Genomic DNA, 27844 nt, shown 5'->3' with positions numbered 1-27844 from the left:
CACTTGAGACGCCTAATTGCCTGCAGCTGAAAGGACTAATTGAGACGCCACATTTTCAAACCTATTTCCCCACGAATCACGACGTTCTTATAATAAGCCGAGCGGAACTGCGCGCCACTCCCGCGGCAATACGTATCAAAGCCCGGCTCGCACATCACTTCCTGTTTTTAGCACAAGCCTCCAGATGTACGACACTATCTAAACTCAAAAGACGATCGGATATGAGCGCATTGAGATCTGTTTGGTTTGGTTGTTGAGATTGTGGAGGGAAATATTCTTCATGTGTGCCACTGAAGATGTTCGTATTCATGCGCTGTGTAATCAAAGATGGGCAAATGAGAGAGAAGACACGCTCTGAAGAGACAGCTTTTCAAAAGGAGGGTGAAATGAGACCGATATTAGCATGGAAAGGGCGTTTGCACGGAAAAACCTGCCTTTGAGACATGATCTTGAACGCGTCGGGCAGATAGCAGTTGATGTTCTCCATTTGAAAGGGGTCAGCATCGCAGATCTTGTCGTCTGTCCGGCCGTAATTGGCACTCTCGATCATGATGACATCACTTCCTGGACAGCGCAAGTCGATGGGGTAACCCTCGCAAGACAGCTCCCGCCTCACCAGACCAAACGGCATCGCTGCCCGGCTAAACCCTGTAAGACAGAGAAAGACTTTAGACAATAAGAAACCAAAAAAATCTAGTGTCAAGAAGTGTGGAGTATCAAGAGAAAAAAGTCTGAGGCAAGTTATTTTAAAGGTTGTCAAACTGACAGCAAACAGTGCTTTAGACCAGAATCAAAAGAAAGAAATAACCAATGATGCCTATTTTTAGGAAAACTGGGATTTTAAAGATATTTTTTCAGCAAATTTTCATTGCTGCAATATCATATCGATCAATAAATAAACTGTAATTAAAAGTCTTTATATTAGCTTCTTGCATTACAGTAATGAGTATTTGGATGAATAGATACATAATAACATAATAATATAATAATGAATGAGAGATGCAACAGTGCTACAAGTGTTAACAATCCATGTAGAGTTACAAAAAAAAAGGATTTCTCTCTGTTATATGAAAGGGTGAGAAAGGCCAGACAACAAGAGAGATACAGTCAGTTAAAAAAAAAAATCAATATGTGTGCCGTGTTCTGCTAATGTGAAGAGCGTCAAATGTCTGCTCAGAGAGTGAAATCTGGTACTGAGCTCAGAGCAGCATGTAAAGGGCATTTCCCTCATCACGCTAATGTCAAACACAAATAAAACACATTCAGCCAATCACAAGCCCTGACCTTAAATATATCCCTATATTTAGAAATTAATCTCACACGCAAAACACAGTGCGGATGCACCAGAAAATAAGAACAAGAAAAAATAATCAATTATGTGCTATGACTGAAAATTACACGTATCCATCTGCCCAGAAGGTGTATTTAAAAAACAAACCACACCAAATCCCATTTGTGCATGTGAGTCACAACAAAGCAAAAAATCATACACTGGAAGTCAACTTTCATTCTCGGTGCATCATTTTTGATTTGCTTCCTGCATCAGACTGTAAATGGTGTTAAAATGTGTCTTGTTTAAAAATACATAATTTATTACAAAGATTCATAACCTGAGAGAAATACTGCTGTTTAATCTATATTTCCTCCAGCAACGTGTATAAATTTGGCCACATTAAGTAGAAATCCATCTAAAATCAGTCTGTACGACTGATTTATTCAAGTAAGTGGAATTATAAAGGCAACATCCTGGCTGTGCATTTTTTTTCATTCATGTTTTCAAATGAAGAGGAAAATAATCTGTCTGCTGAGAAGCTTCTCCTGTAATTATTCAGTCAGAACGCAGTCACTGTGCGTTTTATCCACAGCATTTCCCCCTGAGTTTGACATGCTGAGATGTTCTCAAAGACACTGACAGCAAAATGGATTCAAATGACTTTAAAAAGTCCATTCAGTGGAAATCAAATCTTGGGTTGTTGAACCAAGATTTATCTTTGGGGTTTTTTTTCAAATCTGTAGTCATTCCTTGTGACCATTAGAAACCAAACACAGCAGCAAGTTTTGACTGATGACAGGTGTTGCCGCCAAAGATATGTCATTTTATAGTGCGTGCCGCTCAGCAACATGCAATTCAGTTTGTGACTCGGTAAAACCACCACCACACTGAGAGGTAAAGCTCAATAAAATGCTAACTGATAGTCCTAAATCTGTACTAGGGCTGGATGAACTGCGCTCAAAATCATTGTAAAATGCCAGTAAACTAGTTGCTAAATTACTTTATGTATTTATCATTCATTCATTCTGCAAGGATGCACCGCACTATTCAAAAGTGACAGTAAAGACTGCTACACTGTTAAAAAAACTGTTACATTGTAAATAAATAAATAAATAAACAAATAAATGATCTTTTAATTGAATTTTCTTTATTTTAAGGTCCAGTTCTCACTATTAACACAATATTAACTATGACTTTTGCCTCAATAAACTCCTAATTTGCTGCTTGTTAATAGTTAGTAAGGTAGTTGTTAAGTTAAGGTATTGGTTAGGATTAGGGATGTAGAATAAGGTCAGAATGTGTGCTTTGTAAGTACTAACGAACAGCAAATTTGTTAATAATAGGCATGCTATTGAATTGAATTGGTCCCTTTGCTAAAGTGTTACCAAGTTTTCTATAAAAAAAAAATATATATAATAATAATAAAAATAAAATTCAAGCAGCACAATAATAAATTATTCAATAACACTTTAGTATAGGGGCTATTATTAACATATTGGTTGTTTATTAATACTTATAAAGCACATATTCTGCATGACCTTATTCTACACCCCTAATCCTAACCAATACCTAAACAACAACTACCTTACTAACTATTAATAAGCAGCAAATTAGAAGCTTATTGAGGCAAAAGCCAGAGATAATGGTTTGTTAATAGTGAGAACTGACCAAATAAAGTGTAACCAATTATTTTTGAGCACAAAATTAGGAATACATTACATTTCAAATGACATAAAGAATAAATAGAAAACAGTTAAACAGTTAAATAAAATAAAATAATGACAACTCCCGACTCCAGGACCTTTCCCGTACCCACCCCCCCTCCCTCTCCAACTTCTTCCTGTCAATTCTGATCTGTCCTGTCACAATAAAAGCAAAAATTGCCAAAAAATAGACCTTAAAAAAATAATAATAATAATGACAAACCTTACGAAGTCTTTTGAAAGTGTACAAATTTTCACAATGTACTGGTCATAGATTGGCTGTGGTTTGAGCGAACAGAGCTCATGAAGCATTCAAGTAAATTGACATGAATAATGTGATTAAACTTCATCATGATTTATTTGTCCAGATCTTTTCGGTCTTTTGCCTTAACATTTAAATTCACGGCCCCTTTCCCCTGGCCTACATTCCACTGTACTCTAAAGCAACTCGATCGTGAGGTCACAACGGCGTTTGAGCAGATCAATCGGGCTGCGGCGGTGTCCGTCAGAGCGGGCTGCATTATCTCACTCGGCCCTTTTCCCTCCTGACTCCAACTAGGAATAGCACAGCCAAAGCCGCCCCCTTTTCACCTCATCCGATCGCCTCTGCTAAAACTCTCCATTTTCCCGAGCTGCGGTTCCGCCACATGGCAGCGGATTTGATCCTCTCAACCACACTCCATTCTTTCATTTTACCAGAACACCAGGAAAACCAGAGTATGTCGAGGGCGTGGAAGGGACGATAATGAGAAACTTCGACGTGTTTCTGTGGCCTGGCATGTCGAGTTTACAACACGCGATACTTCTCCAGCGTCTGGGAATTACATTAAAACGCGTTCCCGTTGCCAGAGCCCCGAAACGCCCACCAGCGCAGTTCATGCATCATGTAGTCTGCTGGAGCCTGCTTCATAAACAGCTTTTCAAAAGCAGGACAATTGATTAGGCCTGGAGTCACTGCTGACTCACGCTGTTATGGACGGATATTTCAGGACACGGTCAAATCTATACAGTAGAGCGAAAAAAGGGCCAGACTTCCAAATCTAATTAAGGGGGAAAAGACTTCATTCTGTACAGAGGGATTTTTTTCTCTCTATACTGTAAAAATGTTACAAAGCAGATTGAAGGAGTTCAAGTAGGCTGGAACATTAACATTATATCAGTTAATGAAATATATATTACAGCGAATTTCTTGCAACCACAGCTGCCAGTTTTTTCCTTTAAATTTAACAGGATTTTAACATTTAAAAAGTGCTTGTTAACCAAACGCCTTCAAAAGCTCTTTCATTTCTGCAGTCTGACTCTAAACGGTAAAGGAGCTTCTCATTGCAGATTTGAAGCTTGTAATGATTATGATTTATTGTGTGTTGACTTTGATTAACTAATGAAGAGCGTTAATGATTTTTTGTGGGCCAAATATAGGACACAAACGCCCTCAACAAACAGTCTATTAGACCATCAGATAACGTCTAAAGGTCAACGATCGTTCAAATCTAGTAAATAAATCTGTCCTTCATTACGCGCTTAAAATTCTCGATTCTCACTATTATCTAGTTTCTTATTAGCATGCATATTATTAGCATATTGGGTGTTTATAAAGCACACATTAATGCTTTTTATATTTTAGATCCCTTAATTCTACCCCATACGTAAACTTATGTGCCAGATTAATCTAAATCTTAACTTAATGTGACCCTGGAGCAAAAAAAAAAAAAAAGATTTAGATTAATCTGGCACGTAAGTTTACGTATGGGGTAGAATTAAAACAGTCTAAAATATAAAAAAGCATTAATGTGTGCATAAGGGTCAATTTTTATAAGGGTCAATTTTTTGAAATTGAGATTTATACATTAAGCTGTGCAAAAAAATAAATGAATAAAAAATAAATAAATAAATAAAATAAAATATTGAGAAAATTTTCTTTAAAGTTCTTATAAACACATATTATTAATCAAAAAAAAAAAAAAAATATATATATATATATATATATTTTTTTTTTTTTTTAAATATATTTACAGTAATTAAACAGTACAGTAATTATGACTGGTTTGGTAGTCCAGGGTCACAAATTTTGAAAAAACTTTTTGAAAAAACTTTTATTGGACAGAATTTAACTTTTTGGTGAATTATCCCTTTATGTTGCACTCACACTGTAAAAAAAAAATTCAAACATAACTTGAAGGTCAAATAGTTGTAATTAGTTAAGAAACTTAAGAATTCATGTAGTGTGTGTGTTCATTCACAATGATCAAAAATATATAGTTTTCCAGGACGTTTTAAAGTTTAATTGGTTTTTACAAAGTTAAATTTCATGTTTATGCTTACCCAACCTAACAAATGAAACAGTGTCAACAGAACATAATTCAATGCATTATTTATTAAATTGTATCAATTACTGTAAATAAATTAATTTTAAAATCAAATTCACTCATTTTCACATCATTCTCAACAAATAGTGACAGCATGGTGAAAATTCATTTGCTCACAAAGCTGATTGATAATAATAATAAGAAGAAAATCGCCTTTGAAGTTGTCCAAATAAAGTTTTTAGCAATGCATATTACTAATCAAAAATTAAGTTTTGATATACTTACAGTAGGAAATTTACAAAATATCTTCATGGAACATGATCTTTACTTAATATCCTAATGATTTTTGGCATAAAAGAAAAATCGATAATTTTGACATACAATGTATTTTTGGCTATTGCTACAAATATACCTGTACTACTTAAGACTGGTTTTGTGGTTCAGGGTCACAAATCCTAAATTAACTACTAGCTTTCAGTAAAAGTGTCAATCTACTACAAGAAATACATAGATAAATGTATATTACTTATTATACTTTTCTAAGTGACCAGACTTTGACAACGACAACGCACCCAAAACGTGCTAGCATTGTAGTATTGAATGGGCAAGCACCTCTCATATTTTCTTGTCAAAATGTAAAAACACAGTTTTGTTAAAGCTAATATTATATTAAGGCTCGTGACTGAAAAAGTCCTCCATTTTTAATCTAAGAAAATACACACTGTACTAAGGGGCGGAAAAAACATAGTGACAACACCAAAGAAACCAAATTTGGCATTTTGTTCAGGAGAAAGGAAAGTAATTTAGATTAGTACACCCAATAGCATTTGTAAACGGATTATAATTCTTTCAAGGGGGAAAAAAAAAAGGTTTTTATATATTATGCGGCATAGAGAGATTTAGAAGTCAGATCCTCGTTTCTTGCTTAATTTCCTTTATTATCTCAATAAAGCCAAGGATCCACCGTCTCTTTTGTCTCAAAGTTGAGCATTTGTGTAATTTCCGCTCTGGTTTTAGCCGGTCAGGGTCAATGAGCAGTCGTGGTCAGACAGCAGGAAGGACAAAGTCCATTTGAAAGACATTTGCACCTCAATGACATGGACTCGAAGTTTCCTCTATAGAAGCCTTAGTGATGTCCACTAACTACTCGACTTTTGCATGTTCAGCCCTGTGTAACATGACCAGAGCCCACCGGACGATGGGTCAGCCATTTTACTCCCAACATTATGAGTTTGCTCATTCAAACGTAATATTCCAATTTCTCAAAACTTCAATCAACTATTCATTCATTTACGATGTGAAGTGCTTCATCTCAAAATGGGCATAAAATGTATGTGGTTCATCTAATAGTAGTGTGCGCTAGGACTTGTGCCTGAGAGAATAATTCCGAGTGATCCAAAGCGTTCGTTTTGGCTTTCGAGAAATGGATCGCCTCTTGTGCCTTTCCTGGGGAGATGCGCAAACTGGCTGTTGGGCTGGTTTTCATGTATAGTTTATGCTCAGTCTGGTACCTTTCTTTCACGTCTGTATTATGCTGCGCGGAACACAGGCAGAGGTGTGCGAACTTCCTGTGCAGGAACTGGCGCTTTTAAAAGTGAACGGGTCTCCTGCTCTCCTGATTAAATGACGTGGGTCAGGAACGGAGGCAGTAAATAATATATTAAAGAGAATGCTCGATTTCATCGCCATGGCAACCTCTCCAGCAGTGCCATAATCGCTATAATCTCCCCCTGAGGCTTATCAGTCATTCTGGTCAGTCACCACAAGGGTCGCTTTTCAATTCCTTTCAGGTAGATAGGTAGCCAACTCTGAACTCGGGCGAACGGGCCCCACGTCGACACACAATGGAGCCCTTTCAGAGCCCTACCTTATCAGTTGCACTGCTGTACATGACTCCACAGATCTGCTCGGTGCGACTGGTGGAAGAGCCTTTTAATCAGGGCTCAAATACACCTCCCATTTAACCTCGTCGAGCTCTGTTACCATGTAAATGTTTTTATACATACAAGGTGCTTTTGTGCCGCCGAGATTCGTCGCGGAAAACCGATACATGTGTTTTTAATTACACAAGATTATGTAGGATGTCGGGGCAAAGAGGTTTTGATAATGCATCTTATTACACTGCATTTAAAACATGCCGTTTGAAGTGTAATTCCTATATCCATTCTTTACTAGAGTGCTTCTTTACTTGTAGTTCATCTATCTGCAATAATAAAATGCAAATAAAATAAATAACCATATAACCGTGGACAGTTAGGAGGGCAAAAAAAGAAAAAAAAGGTTTATCAACTTGCAAAATGGAGAACATTTCGGTATTGTGTTGTACAAAAAACATTTCTGGTGATGTATTGGATAACCACCTGGTTTAAAAATCAAAGCAAAACCAGTATATAACCACTGCTGGTAACGCTTTATTTTGTTTGTAGGAGCTTTGCAACTACAAGTCAATTACCAGTAAGGGTGGGCGATTATTTCTTAAGTAGTATTTGATTTTTTTCAAAATAATGTTCCTTTTTTAGAGAGAAAGAAAGAGAGAGGGAGAGAGAGAGAGAGAGAGAGAGAGAGAGAGAGAGAGAGAGAATTTATTGCATTTAAAGACAAACCATGTATCATATATTATTGCATCTTTTTTTTATTGTTCTACAGATAAAAAGTAGCACCACACAAAACAAAATAAAAAGTACTTAAAAAGTGGTGCAGAAACACAATCAATATATATATATATATATATATATAATCAATTTGTTTTATCTACATTTAAATAAACAAATTTAGTTTACTAACTTTTTTTTTATTTAAATGTAGCTAAAATACATTGTTTGCACCCACTTACCTTTATTTATTTATTTTATTTATTTTTATTTTTTTTCCCAGGGTAGTTACTTATTAACATGCCTATTAGTAACATATTGGCTGTTTATTAGTACTTATAAAGCACCTATTTTGCATGACCATATTCTACATGCCTAATTCTACCCAATACCTGAACTTAACAACTACCTTACAAACTATTAATGAGCAGCAAATTAGGAGTTTATTGTGGCAAAAGCCACTGTTAATTTTTTGTTAATAGCGAGAACTGGACCTTAAAATAAAGTTTGATCCCCGAAGGTTTACCTAGTCTACTAATACTCTACTTATGCTCTAATGAGAGTAAGTTGACATGTAGTTTTAAAGTTAGCTATGGTCAACAGAATTTCTGATGGGTACCATCAAAATAACGTGTAACTCCACTGCTATAGCACTGGTAGCACAAAAATGATTAGACGAGTAAGGGCAACGCATTATATAATCAGCTATGCTCATGAATATTAATTACAGCACATAGTGTATGCCCGATAGTGTTAACTGATTTGTTGAACACTGGTAAACAGACATTAGTCAGATGCTATCCTTAGTAAAATCACTGCTTAAATGACTGATTGTCTCATGGTGTGTTTGTTCAGTCCACTGCAGATGCAACAAGATTATAGAAGCTTGGTTGTAAATTTGTCCTTTTTTTCATGCTCTGCATCCAAGCAAAGACAAAATTTTTAAAAATGGAGTAGGTGGGCGTAGAAAGTCTAAGCATAAAGTGTTTATATGCTAGCTACACCCACTGTAAGCAAAGCTAATAGTTCTAGAGCCCTTAGCGGAAACGTCAGGATCAGCTTTCGCTGTGACGGTAAGTCAGGAGTTCCTGCATCTCTGCCGCCCAATTCCCATGATCCTACTCTAATTCCGTCATCACCTTTGGGGTGACATTGACCCATTCCGTGCGCAACAGCCAGGCAAAAATGCTAATTTGACGAGGACAGCGGCCGGTCTCTTCGGAGCCATAATATTTTAATCTCCCCAACGTGGCAAATCAATCGGAAAGTGACCATCTGCCAGGATATGAGTGTCACTGCAGAGGGGTAATGAACAGAGCGCGAGTGATAAAGATCACCATCATCGGCCTGCTGTAAGCTCCCTCGTACCGACCGCCGAGGAGCCAGATGACAAACAGATGAGTCATGTCACCGTGTCACCTAATAAAGAAATATTACCAGACTCAAGAAAACAGCCCACGGAAGAGTCCCTTATGCGCTATGCTTTCCGTGTACGATAATAGAATGCAGCGGTTTTGGTATTTGCAATAAGGTTGAGGTGAGATCTAAACTGCTTTCGGAGTCTTCCGGGAACAGCCACTGGGGCCGACAGCAAAGAGTTTTAATATGGTTATTCAAGCTTGACACGGCATGCCGTCCCGCCGAGAACCGAAAGGATTCCGGACCTCATCATGCTTGCCAAGCCCTGTTAATGTAGTTTGAACTGTGCTTTGTCCTGTCAATGGCTACAGCTGTTTGTAAATGAGCTCGCCGTTTCAATGCCGGCCAGCATTATTACGCGCTCGCGGTTGACGACGACGACGCTTACCGGGGGAGTTTTAAAGGAGGAAAGGGACCCGTAATACCCCGAATCAGCTTGCGGCCACTGGAGACGCAGCTTGATACCTGCAATTTTTTGTCGCTTTCTTGCTCCCCGCTAGCCAAATACTAGAGAAATCTACGAAAGGCAAAGACGCCAATGAGAAGACGACTCTTCCTCCCACAGAGCGGTTTCCATAATCCCGCAATATCCTTTATAAGGGCATGTTGTCTTTAGAAGTCAGGTCTCACCAGAGGGAGAACAACAGGGCAATGCAAATATCCTCAACAGGGGAGATGCTCTCAGGCTGAATGAGATTTGTGTGGAAAAAAGAAACGGAGTCTCAGTAAGCTACGATAAGGATGCAACCCTCGGCGTGGGTCCGAGTAAACATCTTTGGTATTCTGTGGCCAAATCTCAGCATTATAACTTTATTAACTAGGCAAATGTCTACAGTGGAAGCTTAAGCCTGGTATTAATCCAGATATCGATGCTTCAATTGCGAACATTGTTTCATAACGTGGCCACTCTGACTGGCCACTTCTGTTGTCCTGATGCATCACTGGGCCATTAGAAACACAATGCAAAAAAGAACCGGCAGTGTCACTACTTTAGCAAAGGGGCGTTAAACATGTTTGTGAGCTATCGGCTCCTGGGCTCATTGGTATTCAACACCACCATTTGCCCCAATTCATCTGCATCCTTCTCTTCCATGGCAACAGCAGGCGGGCTATCAGGAGGATCTTTGATATAGGTACATGCTGGTGAAAAAAAAAAACAAAAAAAAAAAAACACTATGTCATTTAGCTTCGGGTAGGACTATAAAACGTATCCTGCTGGTTCATGCATTGGTAAGGGAAGTCTTTTTAAAACTGGCTTCAAGCTTGTCGTCATTTGCATGTGGCCCAGCCTCCTTTTTTCTACGTAACTCTGGATATATTAGGCCAAAAAAATTTAAAAATCTACAAACAACTGTAAGTATATGGATCAGTGACATGAAGCTATTTTTGTCCTTTCCATTAATTTATTAAACAACAGAAACAAAAAAATCAGCATGTTTTTAAAGTTATGTGGGAAGAATAATCCCACAGAGTTGATATTAAACTTCGCTTTAAAAATCGTATCAAAAATGGATCTTTGTACGTGTTTTGAACTTTTTAAAACATTTCCATGATTTTTAAAATAGTTTCCAAGTAAATGATTTTATTTTTTTTTAATTATACAGAATTTTATACATGAATTACAATTATATATATATATATATATATATATCATAATCATAATATTCATATAATAATATAGTATATGAATAATATATATATATTATTCATATAATAATATAATATAATTCATATATTATATAATAATATAATATATGAATAATACATAATATTCACAGTTTTTTTTTTTTTTTTTTAATAAAGCATTTGCTTTTGTGTGATGTACAGCATACTGACTTTTACAAAAGACTTTTGATGCAAAAAAAAAAAACTTCAAACAGGCAATTCCTTACAATGCATGCCTTTACAATGACACAAAAAATATGATAGCTATTGAAGCATTTTAATGGCTGTCCAGTCCAGCTATTAGGTAAGAAGCCACTATACATATTTCTGAGGCCTTGTGTTTTTCAGTGCTGTTAAGTGGCACAAGTGAGACCAACAACCTCCACACTGACTCACACATGTAAATCAACCTTTACACTTAATTAAGCACAATGGGCCACATCAAGGTCATGAATTCTTCCTTTATAGTCGCCTATTGACGAAGCATCAACTGCACTGCCAGCGTCTGGCTTTCACACCCTGCTTCATATCTGAAAACCCTCGAGGGGACACTAAAAATGCAAGGACAACCTGGAATAAAAAGGCCTTTATGACACTTGTGCTGTATGGTTTTGAGTTCACAAGCTATGGGTATTCATTAGCAAGATATACGGGGAGATAATTTCACCCCGGAATCTATCTGCTTCTCTTAAATCGCTCACACTGACAGAAATTAGTGCCTATCTGCCTTGTTCGAATTCTCATTTAACTACACTAGAAAAGAAAGACACTGGGCAAATGGTTTGCTGACATTTACGGAGACATGTTGGAATGCTCGATTTTTTAGTAAGATGCTGCTAATGGTCCATGACAATCTGATATCCTAACAAACCTATTTAATCCAATCAATTACAATCCACATTGTACTGTATTAAAGACTACTCCTCACCCAGCCCAGTGTAACTGAAAATGCAAGTGGAAAACTGAGTTACCACATCCATGTTGGCTTGCAGATGCCTTAAATATAAAACAGAATGCAGTAAAGTTCTGAAAACCACACACATGGAAAAATAATTAGCGGTGTTTGCTAAGTAAAGCATCACTATTAGTATTATTTATATGAAGAGCTTGGGATTACAACAAACCTTGGAGTGGAAAACCCAATCGACTGACTTTAAGGAAGGCTCCACAACACCATAAAGAGCTGGGATAGGCTCTTTTGATTTAGGACAGTAACTACCTAGCAACCACTCAGAACACACTGGCGTATTAAAAAAAAACGTTTAGAAAACTTTAGAAACCTTATAGCAACGGCCTGGCGTAAAAACACAATATGCCCTCAAATTGTAGAGGAGAATATGGAACGGGCAGATAGCACTCCAATCATACTACAATAGCATGTTTTATTTGTGTAATTTTTTATTTTAAGTACTTTTTGTGTTATTATCTATAAGATCTGTCTTAGAAAAGTCAACTGCTTAGTAAATAAAAAAGCAAACTCTGATCTATGCTTGAAGCACCCTGGATGGAGTTTTAATACTCTTGTCCTTGAGGTTCACAGAATGTGCTTTAGAAATAGAAGACATCTCCTCTGGTACGAAATAAATGCCTCCAAAAGACTTTCAAGGTTCAAATGTGTAAATTAATGGATGTGAGAAAAATAGACAAAATATGTGCTGCACTGCTTTTCTGACCTATAATTCGTTGCTGTATGGATTTCTGACCTATAAGATGTTGCATTCAAAATGCATACAGGTTATTTGCCCAAAGTGTTTGTCCATGTCTGAAATGTAATATTTGTTCAGCTCTCCTGATACCATTGATACTTATTGCTGCAGGAAACCCATCACACAAGCACTGAGTTACTGTCACATCAGAGGACAGTCTCATTTTCAGTGTTTTATAAGTTGGCCAAAGTGAAATTTTAGGAGAGGGCTCAACTGAAAAACCACTACGCTCTTACAGTGTGTCATTTGACAAATTATATTTTTAAATGAATTGATTTATAGGGTTTCCACATAGAATCCACATCATTATAACGTGACTGTTGCGTTACTTTTTTAAAAAATGTTTAAATATGCCAAATAACTTGGATGCCCCCAATATTAAATACATTAAATTAATAAAACATTGTACACTAATCTGTACTATTTTAATGTTGCTGTGGGACAATGTGAGAGACACCTTCCAGAGGCTAGATATCAAGTTATATCATTTAAAACTACAAAGTCTACTTTTATTTGTGTATGGTCATAATTACAACAAAACAATGTGCTTTTGTAAAGAAAATAAACAGGGTGCGCTCTCTGCCGTCTCATACCATAAATAAAACAACCTGAATCTCAGCAAATACCTGCCCTATAGACATGAGAAATATACGTATGTAAAACTTGAAAAATGTCTACTTTTAAATGACGTCACGTCAAAAACAATTATTCTCTTATAAAGTGATCCTTATGATACCAACGCAAGCTCCAGAAGAACGCAAGGCAACACGATGCAATGCACAGCTTTGCAATTCCTATGGTTGAGAGAGAGCAGACTCGGATGAAAACTGCTTCAGTGAGCTCAATTATAGTAACACCACATTTTATTGTCAGTAACGATAACGGTGTTGTAACAGGAGAAACAGAATTAGTTTGTTTATTTATAACGCCGTTATTTCCATCACTGAAATTGAAATGTTCAAAGTTATTTTAAAGATGTGGATATTAATTAAAAAAAAAATGGTATTTTTTATACTTAATGCATTATTATTTTTTATTATTATCATTATTGACAACTAGAAAAGTCATGGGAATTCACTGATCCGCTTGCTCTCAAAACATTTATGACAAAGTTGATACTTTAATGAAACATAAGAACTCCATGAAGTCCCCTGAGCTCTAAAAGTTTAACATTTTTCTCGGGGTTGATGAATAGGATCTCCTTCAAACTCCTTAAGAATTTGTGTTTGCGGTCTGAACGGCGCAAGAAAGCACTATAGTCTTGGTTTTACAAAGTTCATGGGAATTGGCTTTGGTCAACATTACTTTAAATGTACAAATGTGAGGTTCTGAACTTTTGGACCGCTTTTCAGTACAATCACAGTCACCCAGACACTTCAGCACATAACAGCCCCCGCTGTAGTCCGGCTGAAAGGATGAGTGTGTTTGAAAACGTGTCTGAGGCTGTCTGAAAAATATCAGAATGTAGTCAGTCACTCAGACTGCAGAGACGAGGCGCAGATGGCCCTGAATGCTTGAGGTGCTACAGCAAAAAGAAAACTGACTGAACAAAAGACTGAACATGAGCTATTTCCAATGCATTATATATACACTAGTGTGGAGTGCTGTGTAAACTGGGGAGTTTTTCCACATTAAAATGTCATATTCAATACTTATTATTTTAGGAAAGAGTGTATAAATCATGCAGACATAGACCAGATTCAAGGTGTTTCTTCTAAGACGTTGTTTCAAACACTGCAGTGAGATTTGAATTCCAATTTGGAGATTTAAACTAAGCAAAACAACCTCATTGAATCTTTTGGAATGTTGGTTAAAAAAAACTATGTTGAAATCCACAGTTCTTAAGTTGTCTCCTTCAGTGATTCATATGAGTGTTTGGAAAAACATTACATGTTCAGTAAATAGGGTAAATGGGGTTTTGCATACTAATGGACATTATTGCACAAACAAGCAGAAAAGAGCCAATGAAAGGCTGCCTTCCATTTCAAAAATATGATTTTTAAACAAAAAAAAAATTAAAATGGTGTTAATGTACATTCAAAAAGTAACAGCGTTGACAGTTTAACAGTTCATTTAGTGATTACCAGTCTGTGCTCAAGGTCATATCCTTTATTTTAGGATATTTATAAGAAATATAAATATTCTGATATTTCTAAGATCTATCCAGTTTTTAAAAAATCAGTTCATAGTAACAGGGTTGACAGGTTAAGGTGTTCCTCGTTTCACAACATACTTGATGAAGTGAATAAAATTGAGACATTTACTTGTTCTTGTCAAGTTCATTTTTAAAAGGATGATAATTATGACAGTTTTTTTTATTTAATTAATAATGGATAGTTGTGTTGGCAGCAGGGTTGAGAACCTGTGTGCAGTTCTTATATTTGTCACTAAAATCAGTTTTAATACATTTTAAATTAATTTGATGTCTGTTTATCAGTTTATATTAATTGATAGGTACCTTTTATGATTATTTCCTTTCCTAAAATTGAAATGGCTGGCCAGCCACTCATTGTTAAAGTTATTATTTACACATATGCTAATGAGGGACACAAAAGGCACTCGTTTCGCACATATCAGAGTCGACCTTCTATAAAGGGCTCAATTCCAAGGCACAAAGTAAAAGTCAGCGACACCAGCTTTCCGACCTTTAGATTAATCTTGTTCTTGGGAATGTTTCTTTGTCCAGGTGTCCACCTCAAAGCATTTTTTAAACTACAACAGGATACAGTTCATTTAGTAGGACTACGAGAACAAACCTCCCTGTGAGTAACAGAATCTGCTGCACATTTTCAGCCATCGATCTTTGAGATGACATCACTGATACACTCTCCTCTGAAGAACGACTGCAACATCTGCTGTGACGGCCACACAAATGGGAACTGTCCTAATTTATATCGCAAGAAACTGAGGTATACTAAGCTAGTCTTAAGATTCTCACTTGTTCAAAGAATAGTTAAATCAAGAAATGAAACTCTTACTCACACTCATGTCATTCCAAACAATACGACAACAGTGCTGGAAAGATTATTTGCAAATTGTAGTCCATTACTGATTATAAATTACAAATTAGTAACATATTCTAGATTATGTATATTATGTAATGTAGTCTGACTACTTTTTTAATACTTTTAGATTACTGTTGACCTAACTCGTTTATCACATAGATTTGAATGGGATTATTGTGTACGCACGTCCTGATTTTGCGTTAGAGTTAGATGCGTTCCTGGGTCAACATATTTTGTTGACCCTGGAACAACATTTTAATCCAAAAATTTAATCTCGACCACATCCCTACACCTAAACCTAAACTTACCCATGAGTAATCCCTAAAATCAGAGGAAATGATAGATGAATGACACTGATGTACAAGCACCAAAAACTGATTGTAAGCCTAAACTTCACAAAAACTATGAACTGTTTTTTCAAATCTGACTGGTTAATCACAGTGTTGTTCCAGGGTCAACAAAGATGTTGATCCAGGAACATGTCGTACTCGGTAAAATCAGGTTCTGCATTGTGGCACCATAAAAAAAAAAGAAAATATATCTCATTCTTTACAAACATCATGAAATGCAGTAAACATTACATTAGGCTCTCAAAAACTGCATATAAGTGCTAGGTTCATTTAGAAAGGGAACAAATAAACAAACAAACAAACAAAAATAAACAAACATAAATAAATAAATAAATAGATCGAAAGGATGGGGGTGAATTAATGAATTATGAATAATTTACTGCCATTGTAAATAATCTGTATCCATTTAAAAATAAATAAATAAATAAATAAAGTAACTGTAATTTGATTATATGCCTTAATATGTAAAATGTAATATACTCTAATTTCAAGTACTTTATTTTCGGAATCTGATCATTATGCTAACTATCTTCTTTTGTGTTCTATCTATCAGTGTCATATCAGTTTAGACTGACTTAAAAATGTGAAAACAGTGACAGAATTGTCCACGTAATTGTTAAAACGACTTCAGTTCCAGTAAGTAAAAGCGAGACCTGCTAGCTAAACGAGTTAACGTGGGAAAGTCAGCAGTCTGTGTGATTTGCGTCGTCACTCTACCGCCATCTTGATTTGAGTCATCTAGATCAGCGATGATGATCAGAGATTCGGGAGTAAAACAGAAGAAAGAAGATGAGTAACAGTGATGCATCTTTTCATCTTTGTTTTCAAAGATCCGAGACTGGAACGTCTCAGAGGCGAATCCGCAACCCCATCTCTCGGCTCCATCCATCAGTCTGATCGAATCTTTCAGACTCGAAACAAAAACAAGAGAAGTGAAACAAAGATGGTTATAATGGGGGCCTGTATCTCCTCACGATATCACCCCCTCAAGATCTTTTAAACAACCGCAGTACAGAGAGCCCGTCCCAAACTCCAGAGAGCCGAATCGTAAATATTCCAGAGCACAATTCTGTTTAGATTTGATATGTGCTTTAACAAGAAGATAAGGTGTAAGGTCTGATTTCAGTGGGTCTGCTGTGACCTCCTGCTGCTATACCCATCATTTCACCAACCAGCTTGACACCAAACAAGATAAGAGAGAGCCAGAGACACAGACACAACACACACACAGACTCATGTGGGCTACATCCACTGAAAACCTGCAAACACTCAGGAGCCTGTAATAAGAGATGGTCTTCATCACTGTCAATTTAAGCAATGCATAGTTGTCTTCTCAGCTGAAACTGTCCCTGAAAGAGCAGGCATTTCTCTCTAATGCCATCAGTGTTGAGGAAGCAACTCTGAAACTGTAGCTTGCCAAGCTGCAAATAATTTGACTTCAACTTACAGTCAAGCTGAGACAGTAGTCAGTTAGCACCAACAAAAGCTAACCCGCTACACTGAAACTGCTTAAGCGGGCGATCTCTACCGCTTAAAACTCTATTAAATTAAATTTATCTTCACTGAAAAAGTGGTAATTGCATTTGTCACATCGAGGATCTGCCTCTACTAGATCTAACCAACCCGTAAAATTTGATTTTGTTGCGGCAGGCTAATTTGTTATGTTGCTTTACTGAGTCAGATTACATTTCTGACTTGAATAAAATTAGACAAATTAGATCTTACCCCATGGAACACATTTATAGGTTACCTGAAAACTGCTGTTTGACTAAAACTCTTCTATATAAATAAATTCATTTATTCATTAATAAAAACAAACAAGAGATTATGTAATTAAATATGCTGTGTTTATCTTGTATCTTTGCCATATTTTGACTAGTAAAAAAATATATAGTTCAATAAAAACATATAAAAACATTCTGCAAAATACCTAGTAGACCTTTGAAGTATTTTTACTAACAAAAACAGACCGAACTGCAACATTTGTGAATTTTTCAGTTTTAGATAAAACTTAGCATAGGAGCGTTATCTTAAAAAAAAAAAAAATTTTTAAACCCAGTTGTTCAAGCCCAGTTCTCATAATGGGAAAACACCTGAGCTAATATTACACTACTCAAAAATGTGGTTAAGTTCGTATTGTCGTTGCCATTTTTAGTCAGACTGAATGCCACAAGAATTTCTCTTAAAAACAAATGTCTGTCCATTGCTAATCTGCTTTATGCTGATTAGGGCTAAATGCAAAACAATGCAAATGAACTGACAACGTGAATGAGTTTCAATCACTTTTTCTTCGGATCACCCACACCCAGAAGTCCATTATCCCGAAACCATGCTGCAAGCTCTCTTTTTGCAAGCCACTGCAAACAAATTACTAATAGAGCCCAATAACACAATGTTTTGGGGAAAGGCAGGAAACACAGTAACGAGTAACGCGCGACCGGCCCTGTTTGATTTTTGCATGACAACCACCAATCAGAAGGCAGCTGTTATGAAGCTTAATCCATTAAAACCAGCGTCTCCTCCCGGTTAAATCCAAATGAGGATTTAAAGAGCTCGGCTGCAGGGGGCCGTCGGACAACAGACACACCTTGCTGAGCGGTCTGCCCCCGACCCGCTATTCTCCTTTCTTATCATACAGATCAGGAGGAGGGCTGATGAAAGACAGTGAAGACGAATGCGGGCGTATTGACCCCCCGGCCGCTCAGCATTATGGGAAGTCTGATCCCTCGGTCTGATAGAAAACCCCTGGGTAGGAGGAAAAACAAAAAGCAGGAGACAAGAAGAAGAAAGACACAAAGAGAGCTGTGTAGTCAGAGGTATAAAACCCAAAACAAAGGAATCTGAGATCTGGATCCAAGATCTTAATAAAGAAGCTAAATGCGGGAGAATTCAGATATATTGATATTGACGGAACGTCGATATGAACAAAAAGACACAGGGCTGAGGCTGAGGGGAATTGGCTTTAGCTGCGCAAAGATAATCAGTTTCGCTAGTTTAAATGTTTCCTTACAAAGTGTAACTGCACAGATGGGATTTTGAGGCATGTGAAAGGCTTGTCCACACTTGTCCGTCTCTAAAGAGAACGGCGCATTTTCACAGCAGGATCCACGTCATTTAATCAGGCCCTTCAGTATGAAACAAATCTGTGATGAATCTTGCGCATTAGCATTTCCTGCTAAAAAAAAAAAAAAAAAAACAGCCCAAGTTGGTCAGCAAGCCTGACCGAGCTGGTTAGGCTAGTCTATTTTGATGAGTAGAAAGAAGGTTTTGGGCACTTCTCAGCATTAACAATGCATCTCGCTGTCTCGAAGACAAATAATCAGAAAATAGCTAAGTTAGATTGTTGTTTTTTTTTTGTTTCATTCACATTCCTCAGAATACACGTAAAATCACAATACAAATCCCATATTTTTCCCTAAAATACTTGCTTGACACATGAGGAGACAAATGCACAACCCCGTCAATCAAAGAAACCGGAAAGATCCGCTCTAATTCTGTCTGTGTGTGAGTTCAGAGAGACCAACAGCCCAGAGACATGCAGAAAGGGACAGAAGACGAGAGAGAGACATGTGGGAGGGAGAAAGACCATGAGAGAGAGACAGCTAGACGAAAACAGTAACAGAAAAGGCAAGAAACAACAACTCGACAAAGCTTGATATGAGCAGCCCCCCCCCAAAACAAACAAAAACAAACAACCAGCCCAACCAAAAGTAAGCAGTAGGGTTTTACACTTTCATTTCTCATGATACAACGCAAAAATTATATTTGTGAACTGACACAACCGCGCACACACACAGATATATATAGAGCTGCCATTTTAGACGTCTCTGTGACATATTTTTACTGTTAATCAGCAGACATTCAACCGAGGTGTTTAAAGAGTCGAGACAGACAGCTCATTTCAGTCAGAGAGACAGATGGCTCATTTCTGACAGAAAGACAGACGGCTTGTTTCAGACAGAGAGACAGACAGCTCATTTCAGTCAGAGTTTGAAGGCAAGAGGGACAGCAGCTGTCCAAATAAGGGGCCCATTTGAGATGGAAAATATGATTTTTAGGTTACACTTACATAGGGAGGAGTGTTAACCTTTGGGGGATGATTCCAGTGTAACAAGCGTTTGTAGGATTGTGGTGAGCAATATGACCAAAATTATATATCATGCTATGGGTAATTTTATAACACGGTTCCTATGTATTTAATAATATTACATATACATTTTTCAGCTGAAAATTCAACCTGAAAGAATTGATGTAATATATGTAACCACTATCTCAAAAAACAGCTTCAATACAAACATTAAACAGCAAAAGACTCAAAATTGCAAAAAATGATAATATATTATCATGCTTCCTCTGCTGGTTATAATGGTAATTTCATGTCATTTTCATGAATGAAAAGTTAATTTCACTGCATAGCTGAAGAGTAAGTTATCGATTATCAAGAATACTATTATAATGTTGTTTATGAGATAGTATAGCTAGATAGTTAACATCAGCCTAAACAGTTATGACAGTGTTTAGTGTCAGCATTTAAATGCACAATTACATGTCTAGGTACTCTCCTGGGATTCCCAGGTTTGGCATGTAAAAATATATGTGACCCTGGACCACAAAACCCGTCATAAGGATACATTCTTATACATCATCTGAAAGCTGAATAAATAAGCTTTCCATTGACAAAATTTGGCCAAGATACAACTGTTTGAAAATCTGAAATCCGAGGGTGCAAAAAAAAAATCTAAATATTGAGAAAATCACCTTTAAAGTTGTCCAAAAGAAGTTCTTAGCAATGCATATTACAAAAATTAAGTTTTGATATATTTACGGTAGGAAATCTACAAAATATCTTCATGGAACATCCTAATGATTTTTGGCATAAAAGAAAAATCGATAATTTTGACCCATACAATGTATTGTTGGCTATTGCTACAAATATACCCGTGCTGCTTATGACTGGTTTTGTGGTCCAGCGTCACATATGTTGTTAAATGTTGTTATTTTCGTTGATTGCAATTATTCTGTTTCTGTGGCAGGAGAGGTTTCTTTGAGGGTCTCAAGAGTCTCTAGCTATATATACCACAAGATCAAATGAACTTTCACTGGAAGTTTTCGAGCTGGCTTATCCTTATGTGGAAGTTCTAAGAAACGCTCTGTGCATACAGTCCATTACATTTATATATCAAAGTTTTGGCACATTTCGACCATCATCCGCTTCAGCCCTAATGGTCCGAGTTTTCATCCCAAATGGCAGGATTTTACATTTTCATATGCTTTGGAGACATGCAAATCACTGACCTACAGTGCTGTATTTATGCATATCATGTTTCGAATCTGAAAATCAATAGGGATGACCTTTAAACATCTAAAAAGATTGACCAAATATCCAGTTCTGAGTTAAAAACCACAGTTGAAATGGAGGCAGCATAGGTCAAGATTGCAATCAAGTTCCACTGCAAAAGAACATCAAGAAAGGAAACTATTCACTTGACGGAAAACTGGGTTATATATTCGCCTAATAACGGAGGCAGGTGAAAGTTATCTCTCCGTAAAGCAAAAGTTCAACCTTTTAATTCTGTTTTGTCAAAAGGCTATAGCCGCCAAGAACGCTGTTAATTCTGAGATGTGTGATTTGGCTGTCTGGAAGTCACACAGAAGCTGTTCTGATTTGAATTAAGATGGAGATGAAGTATTTTTATGAATACAGGCGGGTGGCCGCCGGTCGAGGCCACGGTTCCCTGCTATTCGTTCTGAATGAGCCCAAGGCAGCAGGACACGAACGGATATTATTCAGTCCTTTCCATAATTAAAAAAAGAACGGCTCATATTACTCACAATCCTTACCGGCAAATTGGCCAGACATATAAAGCAAAGCTTTCTTTCAAAACTACTTAGCCCCATCGTGAAATAACCCAGTGACAGCACGTTTAAAGAAAAACTGCAGTTGCTGGTAAATAATGATGTTAATTTATCAGATAATAAATCTGCACCCAATTACTGTACATGAATGAGTCAACATGAGTGCTGTTGACTTATAGTAGGTAATCCAATGCACTAAAAAAAAACATAGATTTTACTGTGAAATATCCTTACTGAGGCCAGAAACACACTCTATGCAAGACAAATGCTTGGTCAACCCATTTTACAAATGACACATTTAACTTGCGTTTTTGTATTGTGAATGCAACAATACTTATTCACCATACTTATGAGATCAAGCATGTGAAGCTAGAAGCACCTGCGTTCCGTATGTGCGTACACTACATTCAGGATTTTATGCTTTCTAAAGATCTATCGGCAGATGAAAGACAACTACAAAGAATTTTCCATCATTAATATGCAAGATTGTGGGTCATTCTCGGTGCTATTGAAGTACCGTTATGCATATTATACATTAAATATAGTGTTGTCAGGCCATCTATCCCACAATGTTGTGACAGTTTTTTCGCTTTTAAAGTTGTCATAACATGACTCGCTCTTGCGAAGCAGCAATATCGCTACGATGATCAAATAAGCATTAGGAGCTCAGACTAATATAGCATTCAGCATATACAGCCCTGATTTATTTCTATAAGAGCACAATGCCACATTTCATGGCATTCAATGGCAGACATACTATCAATAAAACGGCTCCACAATACTTCATCACTGCTTTGCGTTTGGGCTTCATAAAATACCCGAAAATGCGGTTTGAGAAGATGCACAGAATACAAATGAGTTACATCCCAACTTATAGACAGCGTTCGGCCCACGAAATGAAATCAGAAAGATGAGATCTGAAGTTTCTAGGATATACTCGAGAGAAACAGGGAACAAACCCTCAAGCAATCAATCTTTCAAAGTTTCTGCACAAGCGAAAACTTCCAGCCATGGCTATGGCAGTAACCCATTTAATTCAATTATAAAAATGCATTAAAAAGATATTACGGCAGGGACAGAGTGTAATGAGGCGTGTTTACTTGAGGATATTGTTTATAATGAGCAGTTGTAGGGTTTAGGCCTATAGTTAGAACAGGACATGAGAGTAAACAGACGGAGATGAGATGAGGGAAAACTCGGAAACACTGTATGGTCTTTCTTTTAATTTAACCAGAAAGAAAACGAAGGCAAGCTCTGTGTTAATGCACACGGCTTCCCAAGAACCTCAGGCTATCTGTCTTGCAGGAAACAGCCATTATTTATCGGAGCTTTCAGAAATGGTGTCTGTTTCAAATGTCCACCACATAAAAGAACAGAAAAACAGCACCATAAACTCAAAAACAGCACGAGTCCGATGACTAATTCCGACGATGTTGCTCTTTTTGCAAAAGATTCGTGATATTTCAAGAAGGAAAAAAGGTCTTACCGTCAGAACTCTGTACGACCGTCAAGACGAACACCAGGCCACAGAGGACCAAAGACTTCCATTCTGAACATCCCATCCCGGCTCTGACTGGACTCTCCGCTTTCCACATGTCTGGGTCGAAATCACTGTAGTCACAACGATCCGGGGAAGTCACTCTGAGAGATAACCATCATTGACCTCCGAGCCTGTAAGAAAACCACAGCGGACTGTCAGTGTTTGGCTGTCGATGAAGAGCTCCTCAGGCATAAAAACTTCCTCCTTTAAACTGCTGCAGTCTCGCTCGCCTCAGTTCCTCCACAGGATTTTGTTTTTTCCGCGAGCAAATTCACACAGAAGTCATCTCAGGAGTAGAAACCCTCTATTGGAAGGTGACTGAGACCTGAAACGGCACCTCCCGCATTACAAACAAGCCATTTACCTCAAAGCCCGTCGTTACCGTTTATCTCACTCTCTTCTCCCGAACCTGTTCCGCTACCATCCTTTCCTGAGAGGAAACAGGTTTTTCGTCCACTAGAGCTACCAGGGCATATTCTCCAGCCAAAGCGGACTCTGTCATATACAGTATTGCATCCCTTAAATGTTTTCCTTCTCTGCATGTTTACACCCTCCACCGGCCTCCCATAAAACATACTCACGGCCTCATGGGAAACATCGTCACTCCAGTAACGAGCCACTTAGGAGCCCATTAAAAACAGTGTGTGCACCCCCCTAGGTTTCTCGAAGATACACTAAATATATCTCACCACCCTTTAATACATCATCGCATTACTGGGTATTTCCTCATGTCTGGTCAATGAAAGTATTGGAATTTTCGCTTCATAGATAGGGTTATGAGGTGAGAAAATGTGATTAGAAAACATCAGGAGCCTGTTTACATTATCACATAGAAGGAGAGGGTTTCACCGAATAGTGCATTTCTGTATGATCAGACAAAGAATGTCTAAATGCTAATGCATTGTTCTAAACTTATCAAGGTTATGGCTTCCTGTAGCATTAGTATTCAAGAGTCAACAATGCGACTGTAAATAGTATAGTCACGTTGTTTTATGCGACCGCGTGGATGTGTCATACTTGGCAAATCTTGTCAAGCGTGACAAAAACAACAAATTATGAATAGTAAATACAAGTAGAACTTGTCAACTTCAGAACTTGTTCCTATTTAAACGAGAAACATTTCACCATTATTTAAATATGATGCAAAACTTTTAATTACTATTTGTATACTATTTATAAAAATAAGGTGATTAAATGATGAGAAAAATTCAATTTTGGGGTGAACTATTAAGTATAAATTCATACATTGTGTATTACTTCACAGTAGTAAATAAATACTATTGTTTGGAAGACAACATATGCATACAAACACAATGCCAGCTGTGTTTTGGCACAGATCACAGATTATTGGATAATCCAATTCAATCCCTAGAATTTCTGAGTTTATATTTAAAGGAGTAGTTCACCCCAAAATTGAATTTTTGTCATTATCATTTTTCTTAAACTGCTGCCCAAAAAAAAAAAAAAAAAAAAAAAATATATATATATATATATATTTATATTTAATTCATTCATTCATTTATTTATTTATTTTTACACAATAGATGTCAGTGGTGACCAAAAGGGTTGGATAACCCATATTTTTCAAAATATCTTCTTTTATGTAAGTGATGCCATTTCTGGTTGAACTATCTTTAAAAACATTTATATAGAGAATTTTTATGACTAGCTGTACATTCATGTGAAATGCATATACTTACCTACAAAATATATACCAATAGAATAAGTTTTGCATTCATATTTTGCATTCAAATGAAGCACCATTGGTGTCTTAATGGAAAGACTGAAAAAGTGGGTGTAGCATCATTAGCATTAGCATTAGCGAAATAACAGCACAATACGGTGTAGCCTACCAGACTTCTTAGGTTCTGAAATAGAGAACTGTATTTTTTCACCCTAAAATCATCTGTGCTTCTCTAAGGTAAAGAAATGACTAGCGAAGCCGCTGCGGTGGCGGCTCACAGCAGGTTAGCTGTGAAGAAAAATAAATGCATAAAGGATGAGGGCTGATCCCTACATAGTCAAGGGGTGTTTGACTAAATCAACGACAACAGCTCCGTACTTTCATATCTCTGTCTCACGCTGTGAGCGGTTAACATGCTGATCAGTCTCCAGAAGCGGAGCCGTGGACGAAGGCGGCCCGCCTGACTCCCGCACTCCTCATTAAACGTGTTGAGGTCTCTCCCCTCCGCGGGAGGCCTTATCTCCCTAAGCTGCAGCAAAGACCGCCGATCAACACCTGTTAAGTGCTTCAAACAAATACTGCCGTTCCAACGCCGACGCAGCACAGCGGGATGGCCTGTTGTCGCTGTTCTGTGTGTTTTGTGTTTGCAAATCAAATTAAAAACTCTAATCATGACAAATGAAGACAACAGCCATTCATCTTCAAAGGATTCTGGGATGTTTGATACCGGCACTTCCTTTGATTATGGGCTGCCGTTTTTATGCCGAAAGCTTCGTCGAATCGCGCAGCTTACTTCGTACAAACTTACAAAGCTATATAAGGGCAGTGATCGATGGAGAGGTCTAGACCCAGAATGCTTTTTCACAGCTGTGTACATCTGCTACAACAGACCAACAACACTCAGGGTTCCTCAACAAAACAGCTGCGCGAAATAAAAAGAGGAACTTTGAAAGAACATTCCACTTCTCTGGGCGAGAAGAGAGCCGTTCAAATCAGAGCTGAAAGGCCAGTTTGAGATGTTAATGCCAAAACAGAGAAACAAAGGGCAGATGTGTAATTATGCGGCCGTCTTTCTCCCAAGCGGGAGTGAGACCCACCGGAGAATAGAGGAGGAGTCAGCCATTCAGAGGGGTGGGTGCAGGAATAATGCACAAGAGGCAAGGCCGAGGGGGGCGGAGGGGGGTTTACAAACTTTACAATGCGAGATTGACAGCTTGCAAGTCTCGCTTGACCTCTGAATTAACCCCCAAGCTTTCAATGAACTACAAAAAGAGCCATGAGATTGATGGTCAAAGAATATGACAAGTGTATAAAAAATGGACCCATAAACAGGGACACGCATTCGCACAATGGAACTCAAACACACCAACAACGGGACAAAGCACACAAGCTGACAAGCTAAATATTCATAAAGGGGAATCCATGAAACATCTTTTCCAGTTAGGTAAGGTGAGTACATTTTTGTACCATCTTAAACATTTCATCACACTGCTGAAAAATAAATATACTACAATAAAAATTTATTTCATGCTAAGTATACTACAAATAAATGTACATATTATGTACTTAATAAAAATATCCTGCAATTGTACTTTCAGTATACTAAAATGGAATATTTAAAGTCTGCTAAATTGGAACAACTAATGTTGTACTTAATGCACTTTAATTGTAGTACTGAAGTCCAGTTAAAGTGTATTTGATTTTGCTAAAGTGGAATTACATTAAGTATAGGTGCACTTTAAATATTTTGCATTTAAAGAACAATATTATTTAAATATTATACAGTCCTCACCAATAGTCACATTAAAACATATTTTAGGCTTAATATTAAAAAGTGTGCATTATGGACAAGTAGTATTCCGAATAAAGTTTAATTACGATTTTTATATCAGTAAGTCTCATGTGATATATCAGTAATTATGTTAATATACTTAAACTATTACTTTTTACTAGAGATATGCTTATGTTTGAACAAATCTGTCATTTCAAGCTAAATCTAGCTAAACGGTTGAGATTTTATGCCTTCAGAAAACGTATCAGAACATATCAGACATTTTGAACCGAGCTGAAAGAAACAAGGCTGCCAGTTTTACAGTTTAAATTTTGCATTGCTTGTCATAAGGACATGGAAATACAAGGTGCTGTTAAGAAATATAATTTAAAGTGGTACTTCTACAAATATTGTATCATCTTTTTTTTTTTTTTTTTTTGGGTAAAAATACATGGTAATGGGGCAACGTTTTAGGGCAGTCCCAATCAATTCTTTAAAAAGGATCAATCAGTGTTTTTAATTTTTTATATAACAGATGCTTTAAAACAAGAACAATATTAAAGTCAAAGGGTTGACACAGAACCTGGAGACACTACTTCAAGACTTCAAGAATATTATTGGGAAATAAAATATTTGCAGCATTGAGAAGATATTTTCAAAGAAAAAGAAAACAAAAGAAAAAACAACAGCAAAAGAGTGTATTTAGAAAGTTATTACCATATTCCTATTGGTAGTAACGTATTTTCAATACATTTTATGACAAACTTCATCAGTTTTGAAGAATAACCCATAACACACCGTTAGCTGCACAGACCCTTTCATGAAAATTCGCCTGTGACGAGTTTGTTTTCGATGTTTTAGTATTTGTGCTAGAATATCAGGTCAGTGATCAGATGACAGTGTCCCATTGAGGCAGAAACGCTAGAGGAAATCAATCAGCGGTCCAGGGGTGGGCCAGTTAATGCACAGCCACAC

At 37.1% G+C, this 27844-nt stretch overlaps 1 protein-coding gene across 16 annotated transcripts in view; it reads right to left on the bottom strand.

Annotated features, from left to right (window-relative positions):
* The window catches only part of adgrl2a (adhesion G protein-coupled receptor L2a), a 106631-nt gene that overhangs the window by 58764 nt on the left and 20023 nt on the right, over nucleotides 1-27844 (bottom strand). For 15 of the 16 annotated variants that reach the window (XM_051122460.1, XM_051122466.1, XM_051122463.1 and 12 more), the window contains exons 2-3: nucleotides 23361-23545; nucleotides 435-648 (exon numbers count right to left, since the gene is read on the bottom strand). In XM_051122460.1, coding sequence (XP_050978417.1) covers nucleotides 435-648; nucleotides 23361-23469 — 323 coding nt within the window. In that variant the 5' untranslated portion in view covers nucleotides 23470-23545. Of the gene's footprint in view, nucleotides 1-434; nucleotides 649-23360; nucleotides 23546-23778; nucleotides 23919-27844 lie in introns of those variants that run through there. The other variant, XM_051122462.1, reaches the window with a different exon arrangement.

The sequence above is a fragment of the Labeo rohita genome, chromosome 11, assembly GCF_022985175.1.
Source record: "Labeo rohita strain BAU-BD-2019 chromosome 11, IGBB_LRoh.1.0, whole genome shotgun sequence".
NCBI lineage: Eukaryota > Metazoa > Chordata > Actinopteri > Cypriniformes > Cyprinidae > Labeo > Labeo rohita.
Note: the sequence above shows the minus strand (reverse complement) of the source record. Positions and strands in the feature narration are given on the sequence as shown.